Genomic DNA, 15,889 nt, shown 5'->3' with positions numbered 1-15,889 from the left:
TTGAAAGTAGTAGCACAGAATAAAATACAACATTCCAGATGTGAACTGAGCACCTTGTAGAACCCTGGGAATGGCATCAAATTTCTGCTGTCCATCCCTAAAAGGTCCGAGAGAAATAATATGTACAGTAGATTGTTTTAAAGATATACAATCTATGCTTTCAGCTCATTATTCTAAATTTAATCCTTGGACTGTTGAAAGTTGATATCTTTGAAAAATATTTATCGAACACTTTAAATAATTACCATCATAAAACTACGTTTAATCCTGTACCTTCCTTTTTTAGTGGATGCTACTGTAAATAAAAACCACATGATTTTTATTTCTGTGTTTGTTGCAAAACATATTTTTCATTTCCACTTAGGATATAGTCACAAGAGAACTTTACTTACACAACTGACAAAAAGAACATGCAAGATAAGCTACAAAATAATCATTTCTAAGAGCCCATCAGAAAGGTGAGTTTGTGAAGAAATCTAATGAACTAAGTCATCATTGGTAGAGCAATGGGGAGAGGAGGACCTGGTTGAAGATGTTCATAAAAAGAAAGTTTAGGTTTTAACAGATATTTAAAGACAAAGTACAGGCTGGCAAGGCTGTTTTGATTCCCTAGGAGCCCCCAAATCAAGGAGAGTCTGCATGCACTGGCCAATGTTTTCTACAGGCCTTCAGCAAAAGTACTTAAGAAAGTCTGGGGGCAGGGCAAGAGAGCCAAGAGAAAATTTCCTCTGAGGCAGACACCTCAGTTCTGCTTAAGTCTAAGAGCTGAGTAGGAAAACTGAGACCCCACATGCACTTTGGGTCTTATACTGAACATGAATAAGTGGTCACGTGTGGCTGGGTGAGTGGCTGGAGAGCTAAGATCTGCCTCCTTTGTGAGGGATGGGTGCTTTGGGTCTGCTGAAATCTGAGGGAAGGGTAAGACTTGCAGGACATTTGGTCCTGTCCAAAACGTCCAGAAGACATTTGGTCCATGCCAAGAGACCCTGTCCAAAACCACTTGGCATAGACCAACTATCCCCATGGACATTTTGGACAGGACCAAATATCAAGGACCTTTTGGTGTAGACTAAATGTTTCCATGAACATTTTGGACAGCACCAAATGTCTGCTAATCAGGGTAGGAGAACTGAGAAGCCCCCCTCCCCAGGCATCTGGGATTTTGACCAATTATCAGACAAGCACTTTCTGGAGCAGAAGCAGAGGAGCTGAAAGAGCTCTGCCTGAGGTCCAAGGTAGATGACCAAGCTGAAGTCTGATGGTAAGGCTGGAAAATCTCCAGACACTCAGATATGAGGGAGTGTTCTCATCCTACACTCAAATCGCTTGAAGCCTGTATTGAACTGAATCTAACAACAAAGTTTAGATCATCTCAACTACAAATTAGATTGATTCAACCCCTGAAAGAATGACATGCATTTTCCTGGGCATAAATAATATTTACTTCAACCTCTACTATTCTTTTACACACAATGTTTGGAAATCAATAAAATATTATCAAGCACATGAGAAAACAAAGAAAAGTGGCCCATTGTCAAGAAAGGGAAAAAAAAATTCAGTGGAGCCTGACGTAAAGATGACCTGGATGTTAAATGATCAGACGGGGACTTTAGGACAACTATTATAAATATGTAAAAGTATCAAGTGGGAATGGTACATCACTTGTATAAACAAATGGGAAATTTCTATGGAACACGTTGTGAGCAATGTTAAAAGGAGCCATATGCTAGAAACAAAAAATCCTGGAAATAAAAAATATATATGTAAGATCAGAATTATTTTAATGAGATTCTCAGCAGACTGAACATAGAAGAGGAAAGGATGTATGAAAATGAAGACAAGTGATTAGACATTATCTACACAGAAACACAAACACACACACACATACAGTGTCCATGATCTATGGAACACATAAAACAATTTGACATAGAGTCAATAGAGACCAAGAAGAGAGAGAAAGAGAATGGGCCAGAGGAAATATCTGAAGAGGTAATGGTTGAGGATTTCCAAAGTTGAAGGAAGATATCCGCTCAAAGATCCAAGTTGCCAGTAAAACCCCATCAGGATAAATACATTCCCATCAAGCTGAAAAGCAAGTATGAAGAGAAATCTTGACAGTAGCTAGAGAAAATGCATATGTTAAATACAGGGATATAAGGTAAAAATGCAGTTGCCTTCTCATCAGAAACAATGAAGGCAAAAAGACAATGGTACGATATTTTTAAAGTGCTCAAAAAAAATAGAACTTATATCCAAAAAAGTCACTTAAATACAAAAGTAAAGTCATTTTTTTAATGTACAAAAGCTAAGGCCTTTGACTCTAGTGACCTGAACAATTAGAAATGTTGGAAAAACTTCTTTACTTAGGGAAATTATACCAGATAGAAATCTAGTTCTACAGAAAGGAATGGAGAACCCAGTAAATATATATTGATAAATATAAAGGGACTTAGAAACAACTTCCAGAAAACTGAGCATAGAAAAAAACTTCCTCAACCTGATAAAGGGCATCTAAGATGATATATTCAAAGCACCGAAGAAAAGACAAACTGTCAACCAAGAATATTATATCCAATAAAATGATCTTTTAAAACTGAAAGTGAAATAAAGACATTCTCAGAGAAAAGAAAATCTGAGAGAATTGGTTAACAGACCTGCCTTACAAGAAATACTAAAGAAAGTTCTTTAAGGCTAAAAGCAGTTGACCCTAGAGAGTAATTTGGAAAAACATCCAAAAAATAAGGAGCACTCATAAAGGTAATTATGTAATTATAAAAGACAATATAAATGTGTATTTCTTCACCTCTCTTCTCTTACCCAATTTAAAAGCCATTGTAGAAAACTATATCTAACTACGTATCTATTATATACATGTATAAGTATCTATATACATATGTGTGTGTAGTGTGTAAAATAAAATTATGTTAAAATAACTCAAATGTGTTGTTCAGTCTGCAGCATATAGAAATGTAATATATTTGACAATAATTTAAAAGGGCAAGTGGAAACAAAGCTGTATTAAAATAAGGAAATAACATCAGAGAGTAACTTAAATCCATAGGAACAAACAAGGAGGACCAGAAATGGTAAATAGAAAGGTTTATATAACAAACTCTCTAAATATATACTTGCTTTCTTTTCTTCTCTTACCTGCCTTAAAAGACATTAAAATTATGGAAAGCAATAACTTTAACAGAAGAGTATCAGGTTTGTAACATTTATGGATGAAATATGTATGACAATAATACATAGCACATAAAAGGGGTAAGATGGACTATAACTCTCTAGGAGTAATCTCACTGAAATTAAGCTGGTAAAAATATGAAATCTATTCTGATAAGTTCAGATGTGTCTGGTAAGCCCTAGAGTAACCATTAAGCATATCTTTACCTCTATATATCTATCTCTATCTGTCTATCTATCAATAGTGAATATCATTAAATAATTAAAATGTCACACCAGAAACTATTCACTTAATGCAAAAGAAAGCAGTAAGGAAGGAACAGAGGAACAAAAACAAGTGAAACATTTAGAAAGCAAAAGTACAGTGGCAGATATAAACCCAAGTTTATCAATAACATTAAATGTTAAGGGATTAAATAATCCAACCAAAAGGTAGAGATTGCCAGACTGGATACAAAAAGATCCAACTCTATACTGTCAACAGGAAACATACTTTAGATTCAAAGATAGAAATAGGTTGACAGTTGGAAAAAATGTAATGTGCAAACAGGAACCATAGAAAGTTGGCAGGGCTACAATATCAGAAGCACATTATTTATGATGCAACTCCCACCTTCCCTTCCCTCTACTGTTTTTTTCTCTTTAGCACTAATCACTCTGTGATTTACTATACATTTTAGTTATTTATTGCCATCTCTCCTACTAGAATGGCAGGATTTTTTTTTTTCCGTTTTTTCTCTCGGTTTTGTTCACTGCTGGTCAGGTGTATATCCAGCATCTAGGACAGGTTCTGGCATACAGTGGGAGCTCAATAAATATATGCTTAATGAATGAATGCTATGGGCCCTGATCTAGGGATAGTACAGTGAATAAAACAAAGTGTTACCTTCACAAAACTTACTTTCTAGCAGATTTTTTCCTTTTTAATGAAAAGCATATTTTAATTGAGCTACATGGTAAGGATGCATAATTAATGGAAGTGATTGCAATTAATATTCCTTTTTCAAAGCCAAACCAAATTGTAACAATTTGTTTATTTCATTTTGTTCTCTAGTACCTATAATCAGTATCAATTTGGCTAGATATCTAATATTATCTACAGTTTCAACATTATCATGCATTTTCATTCTCTTCAGAGAAACAGAAACTGCCCATACTTTAGGTTTATCAAACATCTGAAAAGTTTTTAAAAATATTTTTCAAATGGTCTGATTTTGTCTGGTATATTTATAGATAATACTTATACTCACAAGCATAATGTAATATAAATGTTTCATCTATTTCTCATTCATTTGAACTTTATACTCTTATGTGGAGAATCACAATACTAAAATGTGTCCTAAACCCTTGTAACAGACTTCAAGTTGATATTTGGCTCACTTCCTAATATAGGAAGAAATTATCAAGGAAAATTACATCTGAATTAAGACCTCTTAGTGAGCGATGCAAATAAATTCCATTACTTCAGAATAAGGATAAAATGAGACCAGGTTTGGGACATGCTGGGATTAATTCTTTTCTCAGTTTCTAAAAGAGAGAAACATTTTATTCACCCCTTTTCTCTTTTTTTCTCCCCTCTGATGACAACTGAGCCCATATTTCTATGTCTCTTCTTTATGCATCTAAAAGAAATTCTGACAACTACAAGTTTGTTTTAAAAGATTGTCAGTAACGACAAACACAAATAGGTTATTTTATCAAAAGGATCCTCTATCTTCTGAGATGTTACAGGAGAAAATAAACTGATGTGGGATATTGTAGGCTAGTCATGAGAAATGACAATGGTAATAGTTATAGACAAGGGAAAGTATTCATCTACACTTAACTATTTTTTCCTTTTAGAAAATCTTAATATAAGAATAGAAAAAGGTTGAGATACAAAACTTCTTTAAAAATCTATTTTGAGGAAATTCAAACCAGGCAAGATCATCCTCAGAAAGTAAGGGGTTATGGTAGTGAGATTTGGGTGCTAAATCTTTACGGTTAATGTGGCTTTTTTAAAATGCAAAACTATAGTACCTATACAATTGAATAAAATGGGTCATAAAATAATAAGTTACAGATGCCATTTGCCAAAAAAAAAATGACTTCCCAATGATTTTTTCCTAATAAATCTTAGAATTAGATGTAGCTCAATTGAGAAACCCAGAGAACCTCTCTCTGCTTTCCCATGATAGATTTAGACATGCTGCTTCTTCCCCTACAGCTTTGAAATGTTTAACTTCCTTGTGTTTTTTTTTCACTAACAAAGAACTGGAATAATAAAAACAAAAAGAAAAAAAACAAAAAGCATTTCAGAGTAGATGATGAAATTCTTAAAACATCCAGGTTTTTGTTTTTGATAAAAGAATTGATTTAAAAATATGTACAGAATAATCAGACAAATAAAACTCACCCGTCTTCGCATCTTTCCAGTCATCTGAAAGTATAGTCTTGGTCTGGATGCTGTATTTAGATATAGGACTGTGATTGTCTGAACCACGGCTCCAAGTAAGTGCCACAGAAGTGGCTCTAATGTCTTCTATTCTCAGACCACCTGGAGGACCTGGAGGGCCTGGAATGAAAATTTGGGTAATAAATCAATAAACACCAGCTAGTGGATTAAGTGCACATTAGAATACAAAAATGTCTTCCTTGAAAGTAATCTAAGGAACATTTATATGATATAATCAGTGTTGTCACATTCCTTTTAAATCTAAACTATAAGAAGTGATAATAGTATTTATGATTTTCACTAAATGATTTCATGATGTCTCTTCTTAAGAAAGGAGATAAATGCTGTCATTTAAAAATGTCATTATTATTCAGGATATATATGATAATCTTTGACTCAGAAAATGGATACACATGATAATCTTTGACTCCTAAAATGCAGCTGGCATCAATGGGACCTAAAACAAGACTGTAGCATAGTGAGATGTAATGAATGCTTGCTGAATGCATGAATCAGAGATGGTACCCCAATGCAGTCCAGATATGAGAACAGTGAGTTAAATGTTTCATTCTGCCTCTCTAAAATGGAACAAACATTTTTTTAATAACCCCACATGTTATAGGTAATTTATTTCACTTGGAGTAGAAATTTCTGGGAATGGTTGTATGTATCATTTTGGGTAATACATTTCATGTTAGTTATGGTAATAGAAATAAATAATACTGAAAGAAATATTTCCACTTCTATAAAATGTAGAAAACAATTCTCAGCTCAGAGATATATCAGGAATGCTCTGAAAACATCAAATTATATATTGAAGAGTCTTAGGACAGAAGAATTATTATTGCAGAACATAAAATAATGTTAAAATAGGTTTTCAAAGATGTTTCATAACTCAGTACCAAATATTATTTATTTATCCTTTAAACTGAGAGCACTGTGCTGAGTGGTAGAGATGAAAAGATAAGTGAGACATAACTTTTGAGCTTTGAAGAGATCTTTGTCCTGAAAAGGGTGAAATTGATCAGCACACAAATAACTGTAATAAATAGGAGTAAATGCCATGGTAATGGTATACAAGGTACTTGCACTTGGCATTACAAATTCTCATTTTTAAAAATTAGGGGGAAAAATGTCCTTTAAGTGGCACCCATGGCTTATGATGCTAAAAAAGGCTGTCGGTAAATAGAGAGTTCCTAGAATAGACATTTCAGAAAATGCCATCACTTGTTCCTTTCCACCAGAAAGGAGTCCATTTCCAACTGAATTAGGCATATTGAATATAATAATCAACAACTTTGGTAAAGTAGTACTTTTATTTTTTCACATTGAATATAGCACTAAATAAATTGTCTTTATCTTTTAGCTGAAAATAAATACCTTCCTACTTATGTATCAGATCAGATGCTTAGCCTATATGGGTTTTTTCTCCATTTGGGCTTTGGTCTTTTCAAAGGTATAGGAAACATCCCAAACCTTCACCGATTTCTTTGTAGTTGGTCTCAAGGAGGAAAACGTGTGTGTAGATCAACACAAATGCATTACTACCAATATTAAAATAACACAACACACACCCTATTGATGGTAGTAAATTTTATTATTTGGAAATATATAACATATAAATATAATAAAGGTAAACTTTTGTAAATGTATAATCTGTAATAGTGTACTTATGCTTCTTGATATTAATTAAAAGTAACTGCATCATCCAAAATAAATGAAAATAGACACACAAACCACATAGAACATGTTCCATATTCAGAAAGAACATATTGCATTTTTCATGCATAGAAACCACATTGAAATACAGTGGACATTCTTGATCAGAATGAAAAAGTTCATTATTTCACACAAAGCATCATCCCAATTGACCCCAAAAGTCAATTCGAGAGTGGAATATTTCAGAGTACTAAAATTAAAAATTATAGATGAAAAATAAAAGAAATAATTTTTAGAAGAGAAAGTCGTGCATTCAGACACTTAGAGCATAAGGTATGGCATTCAGAAAATGTTGAAAGGAATTTAAGATAAAATTGCCATAGGTTAGTCAATAACCATTAAAGTGTAAATCATTTCCCTGCTTTTATTCTCTGAAGTTCTTGGAGAGGCAAATGAATAATTTAAAAGTTCGGATTAAAGTCACATATTATTAGCGTATTTGTTGGAACATGATATGCACAATAATTTTATGTAGTCATCCATTCATTAAAGACCAACATTGTCAAGGAAAATATTGTAATTATATTTGTTGATTTTTTTCTATGATATATGCCTGGCCTATAGTGGGTTTTCAACAAATGCTTGGTGAATAAACAAATTAGTTTATCACAATCGATCTTCAGACAGTTCTATAAACATAATGGTCATCCACAGTACAATCTCCATTCTCCCACTTGCCTCTAAACACTATATCATCACAAGGAAGTGAAATGGAGAGAAGGAATGAAAGGGGTTGGTGGATATCCTCAAACCCCGGTGTGGCAATAATACTTGGTTCACTGATGTGAAGTAGACTTTTCCATCTAGGAACTGACTACAAATATCTCCCAGAAAATACCTGCGAGAACATATGCTATTAAAGAGCAGGGATTTTAGAGTTAAAATAAGCCTGACCTTAAATTCTGTGCCCCGATTTGGGCAAGTTTCTTGAATTTACTAAGCTTTCATTTTCTTGTCTGTAAAATAGGAGTAATAAAAAATAACCATTTAGAATTGTTGTTAGGACTGAAATAACATCTTTCAAGACTGTAGCGCTAGGCCTGGTCCATAGAAAGGCCTTGGTAAACTTTAACTATTAACAATGTTACCGTTATTCCTGTTAGAACCTTCTGAGCATTGGAGCTACCTGGCAGGAGTGATTATTAGTATTTGTTAATAATTGGCAGGGATCTGTTTACCAGATTGTTCATTTACCACTTGTTCTCACTTAAAAGTAAAGTATTTTCTAGCAAATTTGATGGAGGTGAGGAAAGGAATCAGGACGTAGCGAAAATAGAGAGGTAGCACTGTAGAGACAAACTCGGATAGTCTGTGAGTTCAACCCACGGCCAGCCCTGCTCTGTCTCCCAGAAGGAAGGGTTTGAAAGCAAAATAGCTGACAGTACTCGTTCAGTTTTTCTGTTCAGACTGGAGAGAAAAGTGTGGTAAAAAATAAAATAATGCAGCTACATGTTCCTCAGCATAAAGGAAGGCATTTAGGAAAGGGTCACCCTTCTGATTCTTTCATCGATGAAAAAAAAGCAATACATAACTTTGACTCTAAGAGTTTCTTTCCTTCTGCTTTTCAAGCTTCGATTGCCGTGCAAACACTCTCAAGAAATCTTTAAGGAGAGAATTGAAGCCAGGGAACACGTAAACAGATGGACTGAGACATGCAGCTTATTTCATCATTACTCTACTGATATCTCTTTCCAGTTTCTTAGGTGGTCCTCAGACAGATAGCTAATGATTCCTAAGAACACTATTTACGCCAAATTTAAATTATAGTGATTGGTCAGATAGAAAAGACCTTTGGAATTTGACCTACATTTTAAATGCCTAGATACAGTAGAAGACAAATTATCTTAATCTTCTATTTTTTTTCTTTTGTTTTTATCATTAAAGATCCGTGGTTGGGGGAAGAAAAGGAACCGGAATATTTCTCTGACTAGCCTTGGCAAAGGCTTTTCATCACTTCTCACTACCATTAAATATTCAGGGAGTTGGAAAGAGAAGAAAATGAGGAGAAAAGGAGATACAAGGGAGGGGATAAAAAGCTATTTGAAGCATGCTTTTTGTTTTGAGCTTTTACGAATACAGTTTTCTATACATCGCTTACTTGTCATCACCACCGCCGCCCCCTGGAGTTTCTGAAATGCATTTTGTTACGTTCATATATCATATCCATAAGACAGTGCTACTATTTTTATTTCCTGATTCTTCCACATGCTGACAGATGTCATTAAGGGTGTACATCACTAAATGTGTTAGGCCTATCCAGCTGACCCAATCCCCTTTTATAAAATTAACAGTACAGTGTTCTATGTTGATTCTTTGCATCTACTTTTCCTATTCAAAATCCTAGTGTTCGATGCTACCTTCCTTGGAGTCACCTCTCTGTACTTCTTCAGGTGAAGCCTGCCACCACGGGCTGTTCTTCCTTTTTTATTTGCATAACCCTGATTCTTACTATTCTGGTTTTTCACTCATTACATTCTTTCTCTCCAGCTTTAAATATCCCTCTCAGGGATTACTGATTGAGAGTGCTCCATAAAATCTCACCTATGGGGGTAATTAGTTTCTCAAGGTCCTTGTTAGCGTGATGTTTCTACGTTGTAGGGTCTCCAAAGTCAGGCAAAAAGAGTCTACAATTTACTGAAGCTTGTTTCTGTCATTTTTTTGCCTGGCAAAGGACTGTGGAAATAGCCAGAATGGTCCCCTCTCATCTGTGGTTCAATGCAGTCTCATTTGCCATATCCATACTCCCTTTCCCCAAATTTCTCTAGGTTCTCAATGTTTTTACTATTAAATCATTAGCTACAGATAAGTAATGGAAACATTTTGGTATGCAATGTAGATCACACACATTTTAGAGTTCGCTTAAGCCAATATCTGTACATTTTACAAAAGGATGCTGAAGTCTAGGAGGGTTATTGCCAGAATCACACAGCTAGTCTGTGGCAAAGTGCAGTATCAGGACAAGAGACTGGGTTTCCTGGCACAACCTACTGGAAATGAGAAAAAGTCCATTTGAAGTTCGGATCATGTAACCCAAATGTGTCTGTTTGCAAAAGACCTTCAAAGAATTACTTGAACACTATACGTTTACACTGTTGTTCTCTTGGATTTGTCTGTATTTTTTAAACAAGTAAAGCTCATAACAACATAAAATTTACATGACATAAAATGTTAGTGAATCAAAAAAGGAAATTTATACTGTATATTTTAATAAAAACAATATATTTTACTTAGTCCTTATTACATCAGAGTTATTGCTAAACCTTTTATAATTCTTACCAATAACCCTATGATGTAGGCGCTATTCTTTTCCCTATTTTACAGATGAGGAAACAGAGATATGGATAGAGTAAATAAAATGCCCACTTCACCCAGCAAGCAAAGGGCAAAGCTACAATTTAAATCCAACCAATTTGCCATGGGACCAAATTTTCAGTTACTATAGTAAAAACAATCATTTAAAAATAGCATTATCAGAATCAAATTCAAAAATGGTATTGATTGCTTTCCCTTGGAGACCTTTCTTGTTGGGGAGAATACTTGGGCACAAGTGTATATTTTGGAAAAAAATGACAAAAATTGTAATACATTGACCACAGTTTTTCAAATCTTTGTCTAACTTGTTAACTCAGATAAGTGAAGATAAACATATCACTCATTCACAAATTTATACTCAATACACCCCCAGTCTTTCTAGATCTTCATAAAGCTATTTGTTAATCTTTCCTGAATTTTGTTAGCATTTTTAGGAAAAAATATTTACCTATGAAGAACATAAAGATGTGATTTCCACTTAGTAGCAAAAATATAACTATTTATCAAGTCTGTTATTTCTTCTCTAGGAATGTAGTAACATTCAATGAAGAAGAGTTTAGACATTAGAGGGGAAAAAAACTAGCTATTGGAGGAAAAATAGCCAGAAAAAACTTTTTCAAAATGATTATTCACACATTATAAGCTAGCTGACCATATTGTCTCGATCAACACTTGAGACTCCTTTTCTAATAAGTGAAACAGGATAGAAGATTTGAAATTGGGATCCTCCGGGATCAAACAGGATGCATAGTAGCCGTGACTATGCCCTAGGCTTGAGTCAATGCCAATCCTTAGGTAGTAGCCCTAACATGTCTTCTCCCCTCAAACACTGACTGGCTTTCTAAGCAACAATAGTTGGAACTGGACCCAAAAAACTACTGGTCCTTTTGGCACTCCACTCCACATAGCACACACATTTAACAGAAACCTTACATCTCACAACTAGAAGGACCTGCAACTAAGATATACAACTGTGTACGTGGGCGGTGGAGGGGTTGGGAAGATAAAGCAGAAAAAAAATATATATATAAAAAAAATAAACCTTGATGTTAAACAGGAAAGACATCTTAGTGTCATTCTCTTTCCACTTGTGTTTTCCCAGTAAGTAATTAAAAGTAAAGCACTACATACAACTATCCTGTGGGTCATCATTTATTTTTACTAAAATAGCAAATTTTAATGAAAAGTTTGAACATTAAGGAAAAACAAACTTTTCAGAACATATTATCCTCCCTTTTAAAATAAAATAATCTTAAAATAACAACACAAAGAACACCAGCTATATTAGTGCAGGTACCTTCTTCTTTACCAAAATATATCAGTCAAAATCCCTTTATTACTACAGGCTCTTTCTTGTTCTAAAAATTAGTGAAGACAATGGCTCTATTATAAGGTTATAAAACACAAATTGATGTTGTGTGGTCTCGTCAATGTTTAAGGCTGTCTTAAGATAAATCTGAATATTAAATATCTCTACCATTTAGTAGGAGTATGGTAGTTTTTAAACCTCTTACACTGATAGAAATGAACTTAGATCCCAATTAGAAATGAGAACGAGGCTAACGGGAGGTAAATGAATTTGTATAATTCTAGTTGATATCAATGCCGTTTATCCAAACAAGAATATTCTCCTTTCCTGGCACAAGTCACACTTGTCGTGTGGTTCTCTTTCGCAATTTTTATTCTTTCTTTTCAAGACTATATTTCTCTCCGGTCTTGGTGGTACACTTTCAATTACGGACTACTTAAGAAGATGCCCACAATGACGATTCATGCACATGTCTCCATGGTGATATTTAAAGATACATGAAGATCCTCAAATTAATTTTAAATAACTTATTAAAATGGCAATCGACCTGGATCTGTAGTCTAAACTTGAAGATAATTCCTTCTGTAACAGGAATTGAGACTAGAAAATAAAAAATTTAAAAAAGATGGAAATAAGTAACATCTGAGCCAGAGACATTTATTCCTTTAAGATGACTAGTAAATTATTTTTAAAAGAAAACTTTATGTCTACATTTAAGAGTCACATCCATATCCCTCAAAGCTTTCCTGAGGGTTCTTTCAACCACAGATGGCGTTGCTAGCATTACTAAATGAGACGTCCATATAATATCCTGCATCTAAATATAAACCTGTTTAAGACTAAAATTATTTCTTGTAAAGAAGCAAGAGTTTTAAGCAAGTCTCTTTGATCAAAGGGGGAAAATGAAAGTATTTTTGAGCAATGAAATTTAAGCAGTTCCAGAAAGAATTATCTATACTTCTATTTTAATCCTTCACTTCTGCTCAAGTCCTTCCAATAAAAGTTTCAACTTTCCTCTTAAAAGAAAAGATCCAAGAAGGTTGACGTAGGAGTTAATAAAATTAAATATGCATGTATGCTGTTAACGGCTTAGTCATCTTCACTTAAATCTTGCTATCGAGATGACAGTTTCCTCTGCATGCTGTCCATTTTCACTTCCCAATCCTGGGAATTGTTCCAAAACCCTTAAAGAGCCATGGGCAATCTTCAGTTGCTTACTGCTGCTTTTCATCCTTTCTTGCCAAGAATATGTATGGCACCAGGATACAAAAGGCCGCTGGTGTAATGGCCCTGAGCTTACGTCCTAATAAAGATGACTCATTAGTGAATTTGACAACAAGATTGTTCATTACCTGCTTGGGTAAATCAAACACTCCATTCAGTGGTATTACAATTCACCAGTTCTTCATAATTTTTTCAGATAATGAGCTAATTTCTGAGATATGTAATTTCAAAGAAAAAACAAGGACATGAAAACACAAAAATTTCACTTCACTATCATATACTGCACTGCATTAGTTCACTAGGCATTTTTCAGATATTAGTGAAGCTGTATAATTATATTTTTAAATACTTTTCTGCTCAAAGTATGTTTAGAAGTTTCAAAAGGGGAAAACTCCTCTAAGAACTAAATTGGGGGGAAAAAACTGCAGAAGCTACAAGATCAAGTTAATTAGTAAAATCTAGTATAACATGTTAAAAAAAAAAGAAAAGCTTTCACACAAATGGTGAGTGTCAACGATCACCAGGTTGGAGGCAGGCTCGCACAGACGGGGAGAAAAGGATCCACCATGTTTTTCTCTCCACCTTTTCTGTTTTTACCTGCAAGAGGAAAGATCAAGGCTGAAGGGAGAGTGTGGACGCCCAGTTAGGGGCAGGAAGCCATGTACTTCGGGGATTTGCTTGTGTCCTTGATGAGAAAGTTGAAAACATGAAAGAAGAAAAACATCTTCTCCTAGACACTAGAGATGGGAGTCCAAAAGAGAGAAGGCTGAAGTAACAAGCTTTGGCCCAATCAAAACTCTTTCCCTCATAAACGGTGAGTGACTTTCTAAAGAACAAGAGTTGTAACTGGGGCTTCTCACTCCTTCCTCAAAAAACCCACAAACTCCTAGACCCTTTATAATTTCACTCCACATAGCACAAGTCTACCTACTAAAACATATGCTTATGCCTTAAAGGCTTCTAACTAAGAAAAAAATACTGAGGATGAATTTAAGCGATGATTCTAAAGAGTTAATCAGTGGTTGAGGTTGGATGTCATGGGAACTTGTCTTGAGTAATATTGTATTTATTTATTATGTCTATATTTATTACATTTGTTTTATATGTCTATTATATACATTAATAGCAAAGGGTAAGGAAGTAAAGGAAAACATAAAAAATCACCATGGGCAAGGTGTGAACTTTATTATTACTATTCTCGTCCAGAAATATGGACTCTGAGGCTTACAGTGATTTACTGACTAGCCTAGACCACAGGTTATTCATCAGGTGAAGTAGATTTCTAATCTATGTTTATCTAATGCCAAAAGCCATACCTTTTCCATTGTATCATGTAAATCTCTTAATGATTGCATGCATATATTAACATAAATATATTATTATAGAAAGTCATGTAATTAATAAGATGATTGCCCACTTCTTTCCTTTACACAAAACTAAGGCTAGTCTGATTATTAGAATTAAACCACTTTACAAGCACTACTGTGCCCTGGTGATAGCTATTTAAATAGGAGAAATAACATCTAGGAAACTTGCCCCTGTTGGCTACTTGTTGCAAACTTAGTCCTTATGGTAAATGGTAACAAAGGTCACAAAACTCATTTGTCATTTAAGCATATGAGATTTCTAAGTTTTTTTCATGAGGACTGAAATTGCTAATTTTAGATATATTCTTTTTTGGTCCCATTTAAGTGAAGTTTTGGTAGCGTTTGCTATATTACCAGAGTTTGTTTATCTACAACTTGAGGTTTTAAGTCTGGAGAGAGGAGGCTGTGAGCAGTCACACAGGAACCTCCCTTAACCACTCCACAGTGGAGTGCCATTTCCTTGAATTTTAGTCACTGTAGCTACCACTTTATGCAGGAACATATCAAATAGTGGTCCTCCAAGTTATTTAACTACAGACAGTAGATGGATCTGATGTATTCCTGTCAGAAACAGTCCCTTGCTCCTGGAGACATTTTTAGGAATGTGTGGAGGGGCTATAGTGCTGGATGTTGAAAGCCACTAAGACTTACGGGAGCTGATGCTCAGAAGTGTATTCTTCAGTGTGACACTCACATGAGGGATCACTCCACTCCAGTGTGTCACAAGTTATTTGCTACTAATAATATTGAAAATTCATAAGTTTGTGTATTATGTTTTTGTAAAAATGAAGTCGATTCAAGGTTATTCCTGTAATATGCTAACTCTCATTCACTTGCATCCCAATGCGTGCTCCAGCAGCGCACAGGGAGGCGCACGTGAACCACAGCCAACTTCCTCACCTCATCCCACGTCCACAGAGTGACATTACTGACGGCCAGCACTGGGCAATTAGAAATTAAAAGTGTTTTACTTTTTTTCAAAAAAGAGACCTTTTGGATTTAAGCCAGAATCTGCATTCACTTATGAATATGTGTGCAGTTATAATGGAATATTAGAATGGAAAAGTGCTGTAGCAGAGAAAAGAGAACTCCCTGCTCTGCTGATCTAATGAGATGTCCTAAGTCAAATTTAGATAACACATGGGGTGTTCTGTTACACAAGTACAGGATTCTCTAGTTACTTTCAAGGAGGAAGTGGGTGGGCTGCAAACTATGAAGCAGTTGGATTTGTAGAACACCAAGAAAGAGTCTACAGAGTCAGCCGTAGACCCCTTTTAACATTTCTTCTTTTCTCTTTGAGTATGTCTCAATTAATCCCCAGTGACGGTAGTTTGAGGAGCT

At 34.8% G+C, this 15,889-nt stretch overlaps 1 protein-coding gene across 35 annotated transcripts in view; it reads right to left on the bottom strand.

Annotated features, from left to right (window-relative positions):
• Positions 1-15,889, bottom strand: part of CNTN1 (contactin 1) — a 339,733-nt gene that overhangs the window by 68,749 nt on the left and 255,095 nt on the right. For 21 of the 35 annotated variants that reach the window (XM_001487937.6, XM_070270139.1, XM_023643374.2 and 18 more), the window contains one exon: positions 5,579-5,737. In XM_001487937.6, coding sequence (XP_001487987.1) covers positions 5,579-5,737 — 159 coding nt within the window. Of the gene's footprint in view, positions 1-5,578; positions 5,738-7,195; positions 13,779-15,889 lie in introns of those variants that run through there. The other 14 variants (XM_070270146.1, XM_023643375.2, XM_070270151.1 and 11 more) reach the window with 1 other exon arrangement.

The sequence above is a fragment of the Equus caballus genome, chromosome 6 (genome assembly GCF_041296265.1).
Source record: "Equus caballus isolate H_3958 breed thoroughbred chromosome 6, TB-T2T, whole genome shotgun sequence".
NCBI lineage: Eukaryota > Metazoa > Chordata > Mammalia > Perissodactyla > Equidae > Equus > Equus caballus.
This window is presented reverse-complemented; position numbering and strand designations above follow the sequence as displayed.